At 47.8% G+C, this 16,811-nt stretch overlaps 1 protein-coding gene across 1 annotated transcript; it reads right to left on the bottom strand.

The window, feature by feature from the left end:
* Window positions 1-7,207: 7,207 nt before the first annotated feature.
* FITM2 (fat storage inducing transmembrane protein 2) lies at window positions 7,208-13,267 on the bottom strand. The gene is made up of 2 exons (XM_043884170.1): window positions 13,024-13,267; window positions 7,208-10,523 (listed from the first exon to the last, which is right to left on the bottom strand). The coding sequence occupies exons 1-2, from the start codon at window positions 13,257-13,259 to the stop codon at window positions 9,908-9,910; spliced, it is 852 nt and encodes a 283-aa protein (XP_043740105.1). The 5' UTR covers window positions 13,260-13,267; the 3' UTR covers window positions 7,208-9,907.
* Window positions 13,268-16,811: the final 3,544 nt, after the last annotated feature.

Raw genomic sequence — 16,811 nt, forward strand, 5'->3', positions numbered from 1 at the left:
GCCGCCGCTTTTCATTTCTAAACCTGAGCTGTCCATCTAGCTCTCATTTCCAGAGGTCAGGGCTAGAGGGGTAGAGACACAACATTCAGACTCTGACTCTCCCGACTCTGTCGCCATTTTTGACCATTTCACAAATGACTGACGGCTTTGGGGGAGCCCAAGGCTTGAGCTGGGGAGACCAGGTTTTAGCTGATATGAGAGGATATTAGAGCACCTGTCCAGTATTTTAAGGCCCAGTCGTGCAAGAGGGTCAGGTGACTTCCAATCTTGGTTCAAGGCTAAGAATTTAATTGCTCGGTCTCACCCAGCTGCAAAGGAGGCTGGGAAATGTAGTCCCTGGTTGGCCAGCCTATTGCTCAGGAAGAAGAGAACAGATCATAAGGAGAAACTGAACGAGAAGAGGCACAGACAGACTTCTGGAGAGACCTGTAGACTCAAAGCCTCTGTGAGCTCCCATCTGCCAGTTCTACATATGCAGAAATTGAAGCCTTGGATGGGCATGTGCCTGGTTTGGTCAGGATCCCACTATGAGTGAGCTAGAGAGCCAAGTGTCCTTTTCCACTCCCATTCCATCTCGGAATATTATGGAGAGAGCTAGGGTGTGGACAAGAGTCAACATGCAAACGATTACTCAGAATCCATCCACTGCTGAACCTTCTGTGAGGGCCCTTGGAGGGATGCAGAGATGAAGAGGGGGTGGGGCTATCAGAGTTCAGTCTAGTCATGAAGACACCACCACCAGCACCAGGACTGTGGTAACAGGTGCCCCCAGTGTTTACACTGTTGAGAAGGTCTCTCCAGCATTCACAGAAAGATGCTGTTGGGCAGGACAGTAAGGGCTGCTGAAGGCTATATCTTCTTCAGTTCACTGGCTGCTCACTGCCAAAGTCACAGAATCTACTGCCCAGGTCATAACAGCATATTTCCAAAGACCTATTTGGTTCTTCCCTTGCAACCTGGGCCCACATTGCCTAAAACCCTTAGTTTTCTCATCTCTAAATGGAGCTGATAACAATAACTGCCATCCTTTTGAGTCGGAACTAGGAAATTCACATAAATTATTTCTAACTCTGCAAAGCATTGTTTTGCATATACATCTCTCTCTCTCTCTCTCTCTCTCTCTCTCTCTCTATATATATATATATATATATATATATATATATAATGTTTATTTGGCTGCACCAGGTCCTAGCTGTGGCATGCGGGGCCTTAAGTTTTCATTGTGGCACGTAGGCTCTTTAGCTGCAGCATGTGGGATCTAGTTCTAGGACCAGAAGTTGAACCTGGGCTCCCTGCCCAGGGAGCATGGAGTCTCAGCCACTGGACCACCAGGGAAGTCCCCAGCAATTTCTCATATTTCACTGATGAGGAAACAGCCAGCTCAGAGAGTTAGCACCCTAGGTACAAGTGGTAGATTGGATTGTTGGATTCCCTAATGGATTATGGATTGGATTATGGGCTTCCCTGGTGGCTCAAGGGTAAAGAAGCCACCTGCCACGCAGGTAGACAAAAAAGACCTGGGCTTAATCCCTGGGTGGGGAAGATCCCCTGGAGAAGGCAATGGCAACCCACTCCAGTATTTTTGCCTGGGAAATCTCAGGGACAGAGGAGCCTAACAGGCTACAGTCCATGGGGTCACAGAAGATTCAGATACCACTTAGTGACTAAACAACAAATAGGTTTATACATCCATAACCCTTGACATGTGACTTTGTAGCACCTCCCACTGTGGGTGGAGTATATTCCCTGCCCAAGGGAATTGCCCATGTGACCCGTGGGCTGTTAGTAGAAGGATGTGATGGAAGCAGAGGCTTTAAACGTGCCATGTGGGTGCCTCAGTGTTCATCACAAGAAGAACAGGCCCCTGGTATTATATACGTATTCTTAAAAATTAATTAATTAATTTTTTATACTTGGCTGCACTGGGTCTTTGTGTGCCAGCTTTCTCTAGTTACGGCGAATGGGGGCTACTTTCTAGTTGCGGAGTGTGGGCTTCTCACTGCAGTGGCTTCTCTTGTTGCTCTTCTTCACGGGCTGTGCAGCTTCAGTAGCTGTAGCACGTGGATTTAGTTGCCCCACAGCATGCGGAATCTTCCCAGACCAAGGATCAAACTGGTGTCCCCTCATTGGCAGGTGGATTCTTAACCACTGAACCACCAGTGTAATCTATCCCCAGGTATTATAGTTACTGCATTTTTCACTTGGACCTTAGAATGAAAGTAGAACAGACTCGAGCCCAGCCTGTGACCCGGGACCAGGTCCAGCTTGCCAGGAGCAGAGCTCACCAACTGAGGCCAGCCCATATCTGCAGAGCTGCAGCTACCTGTGAGCATTTGCTGTCATAAATCATCAGGTTTGGAGGTTATTACTGCAATAGCTGACTAATACAGTGGCAGAGCTGGGATGAAGCCAAAGCCCTTCCTGTTTTCTCTATGGCCTAGTTGGGAACTACAGCTGAGATAATTCACTAAAAATATCAGGCAGCAGATTTAAAAATTCACAACAAATGTTAGTTGTTACTAATTCTTATTCAATGCTGCATTTAAAAGTATTTACTTATTTGGCTGCCCTAGTCTTAGCTGTGGCATGAGGGATCTTTGATCTTCATTGCGTAATGCAGAATCTTGAGTTGCAGCATGCGGACTTTTAGTTGGGGCATGTTGGCTCTCATTCCCTGACCAGGGGTTGAACCTGGACCCCCAGCATTGTGAGTGAGGAGTCTTAGCCACTGGACCATGGGGAAGTCCCAATGCTGCATTTTAAAAATTATATTAAAGACACCAAGCCAGTTCAGGTTACTGGGAACATGTAGAAGTTATAGTGTCCTGGCTTCTGAGAGACAGTCACCAAAGTAAATCTCTTAGCTCAACATTTTAAAGCTTATGACATATCTCCCTGTCTATGATCTCATTAAACCAGTCAAAGACCAGTGATGTAGAAAGAATCATCCCTATTTCATAGTTGGATAACAAGTCCAGAGAGGTTAAGCGACTTGCTTAAGGTCACACAGCTGAGGCATTGAAAGGCAGGATTTGAACAGTCTGCTTATTCTAGTTCAAGGCTTCTAATAACTCCAGGTAAGATTAAGTTTATACCCCCATCTATTCAGCCCTGCATCCCTCCCTATCCCTGGCAGATGCTCAGGAGATGCAAACTGAAGGCAAGAAGGCAGGAGAATATGTAAAATAGATAGCTAGTGGGAAGTTGCTCACAGGGAGCTCATGGCAGTACTTTGTAACAACTTAGAGCCCTGGGATGGGATGGTGGGCTGGGAGGGAGGGTCAAGAGGGAGGGGACATAGGTATCCATGGGTGCATGTGCGCTCAGTCCTTTCCAACCCTTTGGAGCCCCCTGGACTGTAGCCCACCAGGCTTCTCTGTTCGTGGAATTTTCCAGGCAAGAATACTGGAGTGGGTAGCCATTTCCTTCTCCAGGGGATCTTCATGGCTGATTCACTTTGTTGTATGGCAGAAATCTATAGAACATTGTAAGGCAATTATTCTCCAATTAAAAAAAAATTTTTTAAAGCACGAGAAGAGTGGAGCTGGGAAAGGGTGACAGCTGCGTGCTCAGGTGGGGCCTGATACCTTTGCTTTAGAAATTAAGATGCTAACCAGAGTAGCTCTCAGGCTACCCCACCTACGCACCTCCTGGGCAGTCAGACACACACCCCGCGGGAGTGACGCCCTGGCAGAGAAGACAGGGGAAGTGATAAGGCTTCCAGCCCAATCCCTCAAATAAGCAGCCTGGAAACCAGGGCCAGGCAGCCCTTAGCTGAGCTCCAAGGGGACAGCATCTTAAACACTTACTTTATGTTGCCCCAAAGGACCCCAGGGATGCATGGATGTCCTTTCCCTTCAGCTCTCCCTGAAAGCACCTCTCACTCTCCCCCACCCCCTACTTAACCCTGAAATCAGACTGCAATCCCAGAGACTCTGCTTGTTCTAGAGATCCTGGGACATGGCCTTCCACATTTGACTGTGCATTTTAACCACCTCTGAGTCAATTAAAATGGAAACATTGACATCACTGAGGTTTCTTTTTCCAGATTTTAAAGTAGTTATAGTACTGATGGCACATTAGGGACTTACTGTGCACTTGAAAGACATTTATATAGTGCCTCCCTGTTCTAAGGAAGCCCTTTGTAAGTATCGCTTTATTTAATCCTCACAACAAATCTACAAGTTAGGTACTTACATAATTTCCATTTTACAGATGAGGAAACTGAGGAACTTGTTCAAGGTCACACTGCCAGTGTGTATGGCAGAAGCAGAATAATCTCCTCCTTCCTTTTCTTTCCTTCCCCCACCCCCACTCCCCAGTATTTTATTTATTTAATTGACTGCACTGGGCCTTAGTTGCAGCCTGTGGGCTCCTTTGGGTTGCGGTCTGTGAATTCTTAGTTGCAGCGTGTGGGATCTAGTTCCCTGACAGGGATTGAACCCAGGGCCCCCTGCATTGGGAGTGCAGAGTCTCAGCCACTGGTCCACCAGGCAAGTCCCCTTCTCTGCTTTTCTGCGTATGTTATGACCATCATCTCTGCCTGAGCTGGGACAGTGTTGGGGTAGGGTGGGGAAACATTCTGCCTTTGATACTTTGCACCCTTTTGGATTTGCCTGTGCCTGGCTAGACTATAAACCCCCAGGGGGCAGAACAGTGTCTCTGAATTAACACTGTGCCCAGCACAGTGCCCCTTCAACTAGCGGGGCAATGAATGCTGAGTGAGGTGTGGCATTAGCCCCATCTTTCCCTTCATAAAGAGGCTCCAAGATTCTGACCTCACCTAGGTCACATGCTGCAAGTTCTAGCACAGCACAAACACAGTCTTTCTGCTTCTAGATTCCCTAAATATAATACTATTTATTCTTTGTAGTGACTGTATTATATTCCTGGTAGGTGTGTACATTAGTTGCTCAGTCATGTCCAATTCTGTGCAACCCGATGGACTGTAGCCTGCCAGCCTCCTCTGTCCATTGAATTCTCCATGCAAGAATATTGGAGCAGGTTGCCATTTGCTTCTCCAGGGGATCCTCCTGAGCCAAGAATTGAACCTGGGTCTCCTGCATTGCCGGCAGGTTCTTTACCATCTGAGGCACTCGAGAAACCCCTGATATAGTTACCATAATTTATTTATCTGATTGGCAACAGATAGATCTTGACAACTTTTCACTATCACAAATAGCTGCAATAAAATCTTTTCTGTTTATCTTTGCCCACCTCGGTGAGCATTCCCATAGCCTAAATCCCTAGACAGAGATTGTCGGGTCTGCACAAACTTTTGGTTTGTTTTTGCCTTTGCCCATGCTGCACAACTTGTGGGATCTCAGTTCCCCAACCAGGGACTGAACCCAGGCGGAGGCAGGGAAAGCCTGGAGTTCTAACCACTAGACCATCAGGGAACTCCCAGGTCTGCACATTTTAAGTTTGGATACTACAAGGTTACCATGTAATCACGTGGGCCCAATGTACCATCTCCTCTCTCCCCAGGGTATGGGAGGACCTGTTTTCTGTGCTGTGTGTGTTCAATTTTAAAACTCCCCAGAGACAGCGTTAGGGGTTTCTGTGACAATTTCTGAAGGTGACTATAGTGCACAGGGTTTCCCTTAACAGAACCTGCCTTCTTCTTGACAGATATTGAAATTGGTTTGATTTTGGAGACTTTTTTAAAAAAGCCTTCTGAAGTTCATTCCTCTGGGAGCCAGGTCCAGCTCTCCATGCCCAGGAAGTTGCTACGAAGCCAAGCAATCAGGTCTGAGCTGCATTCGTTCTGAACTGAACTGCATTAATTGTTGATGCAGAGAAAAGCTGGGGTGTGATCAAGTGCACCCAGAGGTCAGCTCCCCCATCACTCACTGGGAAGCCAGCTGCCACCTCAGCTGAGTGGGAGTCTCTTTTCATGCTGTTTCCTTAAATAAAAGTCCTAACCCACTTTGGAGAACGTTTCATCAAGTGCAACAGAGAAAGAGAGTAGAAGAGTTGGTGAGGTTAACCAGTCTGTGCCCACCATTTATCAGATACGGAAATTGAGACCCAGAGATGTTGAGTGACTCGGTCAAAGTCACACAGAAGAGCAGAAAAAGCAGTGGGGGAAGCCAGCTCAAAGCAGGCGTTCGTACTTCTAGCTGAGTGCTCTTGAGAGTGCAGCAGGGCGCATCCAGGATCCCCACTGACATTCTTTAGTCTGCCATGTTTCATTCTGTTGCTCTTGACCATTAGGGGAAAGTTAGGTCTCTTGAGAAAGCGCCATCTGAATGAAAGTCACGGCAGTGCAGGCCTGCGCCTTTGTGTGCTGTTCTCAGGTTCCTGGATTCTGTTCTCAAATGTTTGACCTTTTCCCCATCCTTCAAGACCCGAAAGAACTAGGTTCTGGGGAGATCTCTCGGGATCCTGCAGGGTAGCTGGTGGTCCCCTGCTCTGTGTCGCCAGGCCCTGCCCTTGGCCAGTGCTCGGAACACTTAATGGTGGCTGTTGGCTCATCAGGCATCTTCTCCATAAGTGAAAATTCCTCAGATGCAAAGATGTAGCAAATTCACCTTTGCAACCCCAGCACACACCTCAAGCTCTGAAGGGACGAACTTTGGACCACAAGCTTAAGAAGGGAGGGACTTTATTATTATCCTGCCCCAGCTCCTGGCTCACAGGATAAACTCAAGAAGGGTTTGGTACTGCTGAGGGCATTCGAACTGGGAAGTTCTGCCGTAGGAGGAGCGTCAAATCCTGGAGCCCTTGAACTTTCTACAGACACTGCGTGGCGGTGCCAAGCAGGTCAGGCTGACAAAGGAGTAGGTGCTAAAAGGTACAGAAAGTTCTCACAGGCTACAGGCCTCCACAGTGAGAAGGAGTTTTCACAGATGACCTCGTTTGAGTCAACTTTGTAACCACCCTTTGTGTTACTTCTACGAGGCTTAGCCTTCCTCCTGCTGCCAAGAAAACTGCTTGCAAATCTGGCAGATACAGACCTCAGGGCGCTGAGACACGGATGTGGCACAGAGGCAAGGAGTAAAGCAGGCTAAGAAACACATACACGGCAACCCATCCTTCGTTTCCAGGGTTGAGGAGAAAATAATTCAGAGTGACGACAGCCTTGAAATTCCCTATCTGTGACGAGGGGCTCCACTAAGAATTACCCTCCTTTCGTAAAGCGGGCTGAGCTCTCCTGGTTCTGGAATTAGGGGTTGTGGAAAAGAACACACAAAACGCAGCAATGTGGGGTTTTCATTATTTCCAGTTTACTTCATTTGCCTGTTTACACACACGATCTGTGTGTATACAAAAACAGTGGCAAGAGCCATTTGCTAAATACAAACTGGTACTCAGACTATGATGGATGCACGTGGAAAACGAGGCGCCAGTGAATGAACCTCAACATGGAGGCAAAACTAGCACGGCGGTGTTCTGTGATTGCAGATGCCCTCGGAAGCCTCTTGTTCAGCACCGGGGGAACAGACACTTTTCAAAAGACGAGGCTATTTCAACAGGACACCCAGACCCTGAATGGCACTCCAAAGAAGATGCTGGTCTCCCTGCCTTCTCTAGAGGAGCCAAAAAGTCCTCAAGGCGTAATCTAGAAAAAGGAAGCAGGGGGATGGTCGCCTGCTCCGCCCATGTGCTGGGCATTTTACCTTCATCATTTCCCTTCATCCCGACAGGACCACCTCCATTTCACAGATGGAGAAATTGAGGCGTGCCCACGGTCAGACAGCTCTCCGTGGTGGTGGTGCTGAGATCTGGACCCACCTCTCACACCTGCCCAAACCCAAACGCTTTCAGCCTTGCCATGATATCTCACATACGGATGGAGAGCATGTCCCCCAGCAACAGGCAAAGGCGGTAAGACTGAGCAGGAAGTGGAGGGAGACTGATGACTCGACAAGATTCGGCAATGGACACGTGCCATGGAGTTAATGTAGGGCTGAGCCTGAATCAGACCTGCAGGAGAGAAATGTCTGGAGATTTACGTGGGACAAACAAGTATCTGGCGTCACCTTGTGTCTGTTGCCTTTCGGTGCTGAACGTGACACTTCGGAGAGATTTCGATCCCTTCAGCAAGCCCCTGCCACCTATCCCACCCCCTCGGCCACCCCTGGTTTACAGATGAAGCTCCAGAGAGCAAAACCATTCTCCAGGGGGGCCCATCGCACCTTGCCAGTGCTCCCAGGGCACCATGGCGACACCTCCAGAATCTCACTGTCAGGCGCTTCTGCCACCTCACATTTTGATCGATACAGGATAACCTGTGGCCGGATGAGATACGTATTTTAAATACATCTTTTAAATACATCTTTGTAAGCAATATGTTTTACACTGAAGATTTCCCAGACATCAAGCTACTAGCAACCTAAGCTTGAGTTAAACCAGTCAAGTGCTTATCAGTTAATGCTATTACCAGGCTTGACTGGGGGCAAAGAGTATAGAAGCTTCCAGGATGATTATCCAAAATGCAAGGGGCTGGGTGTGAAAGGCTTACGGAGACACTGAGAGCGGAAGGGGTATCTTATCACAGCACTAACTGTGTCTTTGCAGGGCAGACGGAACAGAGTATCTAACCCTTTCCAGCATTCTCACGGTGAAGGCCGCACGAGGACAAGGCTGGAAATTGAGAATGCTGCAAATGGGAAAGAAAAAGTCAAGTTCAAGGGCAGAGGAACAGACCCTGGTTTGGTGTGGTTTCGGTGGTGGTCCAATTAAGAAGAGGGAGGGGTCAAAGTCAAGCCACCATTTAACAGGGACGTTCTTGCAAAGAAGTTGGCTTCTTGCCCTCAGAAGCAAGGGAAGACACCTTCCTCCACTTCTGACATCATAATCTTATCTAAACGGGTAAAAATGCTCTGGGCCATAGCAGCGGACAGAAGACTTATTATCACACGACTCTGAAACACTGTTCAGTCTAACACCACTGATGAGTGGTCAGGAGAGTTTCAGTGCAAATAGGCATTTTGCAAAATTACTCTGACTCAGCTTAAAATTCAACAAGTTATTCAAATGTCTGCTTCCCAGTTTGATCCTTAACCAAGAAAACAGCCCCGCAAGCTTGAATAAATACCATAAAGCCAAGAGTGTTTTAGTGTTCTTAAAAACCCTCAAGGCACTCGACATGTGTGCCAAAGTGCAACACTGGAGTCGTGAGTTATTTTTGAAAGTTCTGTCAACAAAGAACAAATACCATGGTTGTTATTAAAAACTACAAAGCATTCACTCAAAACAGAAAGGGAGGGGAGATAACCTTATTGTTTCAAAAACCAATATATACTAGACAACACAGACAGAAAATTATCAGTGTTCGTTACATAAAAAGTATCCAATACTCTGTCGCAGAGGCACTCAAGTGTGACTGTTTTGGCAGTCAATCACAAGTCAGTTGAAGTATTTGACACTCCACAGATAGAGCAAATACTACAACCAGAGTGTGTCTTAGGCGGTTGGTAGTTGATATATATAAAGAACCCTGCTGGAAATAAATGCTTATGCAAAACTGACCAGAGGGCATGGTTGTTAACTAATAGCATCAGCAGCCCTTGACACAGAAGACAGCTAAGAATCAGGGAGCAAGTGACGCAGCAGGGGAGTCCCCCGCCTCAATTCAGCCACACCAGAGAGGCCTTCCTGATTCTGCCTGAGCTAGCCATCCAGGGACAAAAGGGACGTAACAGATTAAGGTCAAGTCTTGCCAGGGACGCAAAGTGCCTGACTGGGGATGGCGGTGCTTGTGACACAGCGTGATGTCGCCAAGAACTGTCTGGGGCCTGGCCCAGCTCCCCAGACTCCACCACCGCACCCCCTACCCCAAAACTGCCCGGTAAGCTTCCTTCCCGAAGCGGGATCGATCATTCAGTCAAAAAATTAAGGAGAAAAAGAAACGGAAAAACCTTTTAACCCCGGTCCTGCCCTCATCCTTTTTGTTTCTCTTTTATTTCTTGTAAGTGTCTTGCTTCAAATTCAAACTGGAGCTCTGGGGAGGAAGTCCTGGAGAAAAGGATTTCAGATACCAACAGCCGTACGTCCCATACCAGCCCAGCAGACCGAACAGGGTGCCAAACACCTTCTGGGACAAGTTGTGGAAGTAGACGGCCGTGCACAGAAACATCCACACCCAGATGAAGGTCAGGAAGCCCAGGGCCACCACCAGGGTGGTGATGGCCGCGTGGAGACAGTGGTTTCGGTCCGTCTTCACCTCGTGCAGCACGGCCATCTCCTCCACAATCATGAGGGCACAGAAGGTCAGCAGGAAGGAGTGGCCCGAGATGTCGAAGCCGTGCCAAAAGCCCCCTTCCCCGTGGCACTGCTGCTTGCTCTGGTGCTCCTTTCTCTCCCCCTCCAGGGCTGGCGACTGGTAGCAGCTGCCCGTGTAGTGCTCGATGTTGGAGAAGATGGCCGTGCAGACGTACCAGATGGCCGTGCCCACGAGCAGGGTGCTCAGCCGCCGCAGGACCAGGCCGGCCTTGCCCGTCAGGTGGTAGTTGGTGAGGGCGATGAAAGGCAGGAGGAGGCAGAAGGTCCAGCCCCAGGCCACTTTGACAAAATACCTGGTAGAGGAGGAAAGCGGAGGTGAAGACCGGGGATGTGGCGGAGCAGCCTGTGTCACGTCTCAGGACTCGGGACTCGTGAGCAGGGAAAAAGGCAAGAGGCGATAAAAGCTAGAGACGACCACTTCACCTAGTTAAGTGTATGAACTATGAATACCTCAAAGAAAGTGAAAGCGTTAGTTGCTCAGTCGTGTCCAACTCTTGGCGATCCCGTGGACTGTAGCCCACCAGGCTCCTCTGTCCATGGAATTCTCCAGGCAAGAATACCAGAGTGAGTAGCCATTCCCTTCTCCAGGGGATCTTCCCGACCCAGGGAATCTCCAGGGGATCTTCCCAATCAAACCTGGGTCTCCCACACTGCAGGCAGATTCTTTACCATCTAAGCCACCAAGGAAGCCATTAACACCTAATCCTCACACAACTCTATGAGGGAGGTACTGCTATTATCCCCACTTTATGGATAAGAAAACTTTATCCGTACAGAGATACAAACACAAGAGGCACAGAGAAGCATCATGCTCAAAGCGGAGGTCATCGGTGGTGGAGCTGGGGTTCAAATCCAGGGCCTACTATCTTAAGAACTATGTTATTTGCTCAGGAAAGTAATTACAGACCTTTCACGCACATCCACTTTCCCACAGAACACCCAGTTACCCTGTGAGGAAAGTGTCATTAGCCCCATATTATAGATAAAGAATAGTTTGGTAACTTGCCCAGGATCACACTCACACGACCAGCAAGCCCAAGTGAGACCAAGGTTCAGCCAGCCCCCAAACCCATGCTTTTTCTATACCAAGGCTTTTTCCTATGTGGCAGAAATGATCAAACAGAAGCTTGGCTTCAGGCTAGAAGACCCAGGTTCCAATCCTGACTCTGACTTAATGACCACACTTCTCCAGGTCTTCGTTTCCTCAACTGTTAAATAGAACTGACGGGACGAAATGACCTTTAAAATCCCTTTCAGAGCCAATAATTCACTAGGTCCCTTTGATTAATTATCGCGTTGACCAGGAAATTCATTCGAGTTTTTCTGTAACATTTTGGCCAACCCAATAACTAGCACAGAGGGATGGAACAAAACACCAGAATTCATGGAAACTCTCAAATGACAGGAACTCGTCTGCCAGGCTGCTGGGCACCCAGCTCACCCAGACCAGATTAAGCAAGCAGCTGCCTTGCCTGCCACCCCTGAGTTCATCAAAAGTGGATGACCTGGATACCAGGTGCGGTCAACACACATGCAAGTGACACTTGGGGCCAGGACCACTCTCATAATCTAGTCTCAGCCCAGCGTCCACGAGTGGGTGAGGAAGGAAGGTGGGCCAGAGACAGTAAGACTCTTTATTGGGTCCCAAAGCTTCCTCAGACAATACCCAAGCGCCTGTCATGAAAGTCTTCCCTGGGACTGACATGCGAGGATCTGGCTAGAGTCAAGACCTGTCAGGTATGTGAGGGTTTTAAGTAGATGAGCAAAGTTGGACTGACTCTTGCGAGATACTGCAGACACTGTAATTCCAAAGAAGAATGGAAGCTCACATCAAGGAAGAAGTTTTATCTTTCAGAGTTTCCCTTCACTATTGCAAATCAGTGTTTGTATCAAAAACTTAAAATCCAAGAGGTTTAAAAAAAGAATAAAAGGGCTTCCTTGGCCATCCAATGGTTAAGACTCCACACTTCCAATGCGAGGGCGTGGGTTCAATCCCTGGTGGGGGAACAAGCATCCCACATGCTTCAGGACATGGCCAGAAAATAAATAAATTAAAAGAAAAAAAGGAGCAGGTGGGTGGACTTAAGGAGAAGTCTCAAAGAGCTCAGTTGGAATTGCATTCCTGGGCCACTGCCATGAACTTTGAGTAGCTGAGAAGATCCAAGCAGATCCAGGGGAAAGGTCATAGACTGCAGGGTTCCACTCCGAGGTGATTATCTTGGACCGCGGGGCGGGGGTGGGGTGTCACAGGCTAGGACAGGCTTTCCAAAGGTGGGGGGGGGGGGGGGAAGGAAGGGGTGTTGGGGAAAGAAGGCAGGTCTACTTGCCCCACCCAGGTGTGATGGGATTCCGTCACCAGCTGAGGGGGTTACAGGGCTTAGGGCAGAGGCTCCGAATCTGACACTGGCAGGCAGGAGGGAGGTGGCATCTCCCCTAGAGCAGGGGCCAACTCCCAATCCCGAGGGGAGGCACGGGGATCAGCCGCAGAGGCTGGTTCATGCCCCCTTCCCATCTACCACCCCTACACACACAGAGATACACACACCCTGCCCGTCACCCCTGCCCAGTCAAACTCAGACTGTCTGCTCTGGATGTGCAAACGCGACTTGCCAGTGACACTAGCTATCCCAGGGTCCCCTCATCGCGACACGCGTGTAGACACAGCTGCCACGATGCGGAGAAGGACCTCCCCTTCCAATGACCCGTCCATCAGAGCAGCTAAGCCCCGGCTTTCTGGGCAAGCCGACAGTGATGGCTACGGCGCGGGCAGGAGAGGACCCGGGGCGCACTCACACGTTGAGGACGTTGCGCTTGTTGCTGAGATAGCTCTCGGGCAGCGGAGAGAGCTCCTTGAGGAGGGAGCCCGCCAGCATAGAGGCCGCCAGAGCCCAGGGCAGGTATCGCCGCACTGCCGATCGCACCAGCGTCCCCCGTAGGACCCACGCGCAGCGCTCTAGGTGCTCCATGCCGGACCTCGTCGGCCACCGTCCGCCTCCGCGTACCCTCTCGGCCACCGTCTGGCCCTTCATCTGGGCCGGCACCGCCTCCTCCCTTTGGGCGCATGCGCGCCGCTCGCAGGCCCCGCCCCTGAGGGGCGTCGGGCTTCGGAGCCCGTGCGCTCCCCCTCCTGGCCACCTGGAGCCTCTGCAGCGCGCCTGTCTCCGAATTGCTCATCCCTCTTTTTTGTTGTCCCTGGAGAAGGAAATGGCAACCCACTCCAGTATTCTTGCGTGGAGAATCCCATGGACGGAGGAGCCTGGTTGGCTGCAGTCCACGGAGTCGCAAAGAGTCGGACACTATTGAGCGACTCCACTTCACTTCGCCTCACTTTATTGTTGTCGTTCAATTGAGCAGTCGTGCCCGACTCTGCAACCGCCTGGGCTGCAGCAAGCCAGGCTTCCCTGTCCTTCACTCTTTTTATTAAATAGCAACTATTTGTTTATCTATCTATTTATTTTTGGCTGCCCTAGGCCCGGATCCATACTTTCCTTGTTCTCCAAATCTGGCCTGCACAGTCAGGCAGATTAGAATTTCAACCTCTGTGCCTTGCTCTGGTCAGAGGAATAGATGCTTGTGGGAATATTTGCTGCAGGTGGGGGAGAATGAACGTAGCACTGTAGGAACTGGGGCAGTGGTCCCAGCATCATTTAGTCTCTCTTGGCGGCTCTTCTTCCATTGAGCCTTAGTTTTCTCACCTGTAAAATGGGAAGAGGACAGATCTATCTCTCCTAAGAGTTAGTTATGAACTCGAGGTTCCTTATGGTGGTCCAGATGCAGGGAAGTGAGAAAATAACTGCTTGAAATTGTTATTATATCTACATTTTAAAATACTATATCTTCCCTTTAAAAACAACTGTGTATTTGTATTGAGTGAAAATGCTGGACCCTGGGAGTTAATGGCAATCCAATGAGCATGTTAATGAATCAGTCACTCATTTAACACAGAATTAAACCCTTTCATGGGCAGAGGAGTCTCAGGGCTACAGTCCGTGGGGTCGCAAAAGAGTTAGACACGACTTAGTAACTAAACAACAGCAAAACCCTCTCATCCCCTGTCATGGCTGGGTATCTGATTCAGAGTTTCCCAAACTCAAAGCATTTCTTTGCTACTATATTAGTTTCTTAGGCCTGCCATAACAAATTACGACAACGTATTGGCTTAAACCAACAGAAATTTATTCTCTGACAATTCTAGAGGCCAGAAGTCTGCAATCAAGCTGCTGACAGGACCGCCTCCCAAGCAGAAATATCCGTGGAATAACAGATTCTGTGTTCCAGTTATATTTCTTCTATGACAAAAACAATGTTTCTGTTGAAATATTCATTATCTCTATGGGCTCCCCTGTTGGCTCAAATAAAGAATCTGCCTGCAATGCAGGAGATCTGGGTTCAATCCCTGGGTTGGGAAGATCCCCTAGAGAACGGAATGGCAACCCACTCCAGTATTCTTGCCTGGAAAATTCCATGGACAGAGGAGCCTAGCGTCCTGTAGTCCATGGGGTCACAAAGAGTTGGACACAATTGAGTGACTGACACCTTTTTCTATCTGCCTGAAATAATCCTGTGTCCCTAAACCAAGGGTAGCTACTGCACTTTGGGGAACACCTGTCTAATTTATGCCTATAATAGGCTGATATTTAAAATCTCTCATGCAGAGAGTCAATAAAATAATAAAAGCATTAATTCCTTAAAATTGTCTCAAGATGATTTTCCATCTGTAAACTGCATTGATCTGATAATAGTTTTTATATATCAAGATATCTCTGGGTCTTTAAAAAACTAGATTTAAGAAAGCAAATGTGGGACTTCCCTGGTGATCCAATAGTTAAGAATCCACCTCCCAATGCAGGGGACATGGGTTCAATCTCTGGTCTGGGAACTAAGATCCCACATGACCCCAAGGTAACTAAGTCCCATGCCACAACTAGAGAGAAGTCCTCACGCTGCAATGAAAGATCCCCAAGTGCCCCAGCTAAGATCCAACACGGGCCTAAAATAAATACATACTTTCGTAAAAAAAAAGCAGATGTTTACATTTCCAGTAGTCATAGATGGATGTGAGAGAAGGCTGAACATCAAAAAATTGATGCTTTCAAACTGTGGTGCTAGAGAAGACTCTTGAGAGTCCCTTGGACAGCAAGGAGATCCAACCAGTCAATTCTAAAGGAAATCAACCCTGGATTTCAGGATTGAATCAATATTCATTGGAAAGATGGATGCTGAAGCTTAAGCCCCAGTACTTTGGCCACCTGATGTGAAGAGCCAACTCATTGGAAAAGACCCTGATGCTGGGAAAGATTGAGGGCGTGAAGAGAAGGGGATGACAGAGGATGAGATGATTGGATGGCATCACCGACTCAATGGACGTGAGTTTGAGCAAACTCTGAGAGATAGTGAAGGACAGGGAAGCCTGCCGTGCTGCAGTTCATGGGGTTGCAAAGAGTCAGACACGACTTAGCAACAGTAGTGATTGTACAGTCACTAATTTGGCTTTTCATAATTGGGGATGAAAACCACACAGCCGGAAAGATGTTAATTGTGAAGGCAGCTCGTAAATAGTATCTGAAACGATCTCTATCTCCTGCAGATTGTCAGTTGCTCAATTATTGTCACTTTCTAGAGCAAGCTGCATGGTGGTTAGGAACACAGAAGTACACTGGACATTATAAGCTAAGTGGTCCCTGCTGGTGAAAATCCAGATGTTGATCCCCCATCCCAAGAGAAAGGGAAAGGGTTCTTCTGGGTGACAAAAACTCTAGACATCACCCAGAGGAACTAGCAAAAAATTTACTTCCTGTAAATTTCAGGATTGGTATTCCTCTAGAAAGGAAATGGGTTTGTTCCAATTGAAACTTTGCAGCTTCATCCCTGAAGATTTTCAAAGACAGGGTTAAACCCAGACCTGAAAAATGGTAGGTCTCTAGAGAATTTTGCTTGTTTTCGTTAAATTTCAACCTACAATAAGAAATACATATTCATGTTGTAAGTCCAGCTGTGTGCCTGTGAGAACAAATTGTTAAATTTTCAGGACTTTTGCAAGTTGATTGTTAAAGCCATCATTAAAAATCACAATGTATACATGAACAATTAAATGCAGAATAAATATTCAAAAGTCATCATTCCCTAATTATTTTACTCTATTTTATTATTATCCATGCCCCTTAGGTTGCTTATATCTCTTGTATGCTACAGTGCAAATTCGCCAACTGTGTGTTTGTCGGCATCAATTTGTAGCTTGAAACCAGCTCTGGTGGGAGTATTTACATTAAGAGAAATGGCCAATACTGTAAATCAGGGCTTTATTTGGTGTATTGAGTGTTTATTGATTGTCTGGACTGAGATGAAACTCCATTTGTCAAAACATGGTTAAACTGAAACATGAGGTTGGCTGTGGAGACAAGAGACCAGTAGACATCAATGAAAGCATTCTGGAAGAAGCAGTTCACTATACGGAATTTAGAGTGAAGAGTATTTGCATATTTTATTATTTTAAAATTATGTGCTACATTCTTTATATTAAGAGAAATTTATTATACTTTTATGTATGTACAGACGTCCCCAGTGGCTCAGCAATAAAGAAT

The sequence above is a fragment of the Cervus elaphus genome, chromosome 23, assembly GCF_910594005.1.
Source record: "Cervus elaphus chromosome 23, mCerEla1.1, whole genome shotgun sequence".
In the NCBI taxonomy this organism is placed as follows: Eukaryota; Metazoa; Chordata; class Mammalia; order Artiodactyla; family Cervidae; genus Cervus; species Cervus elaphus.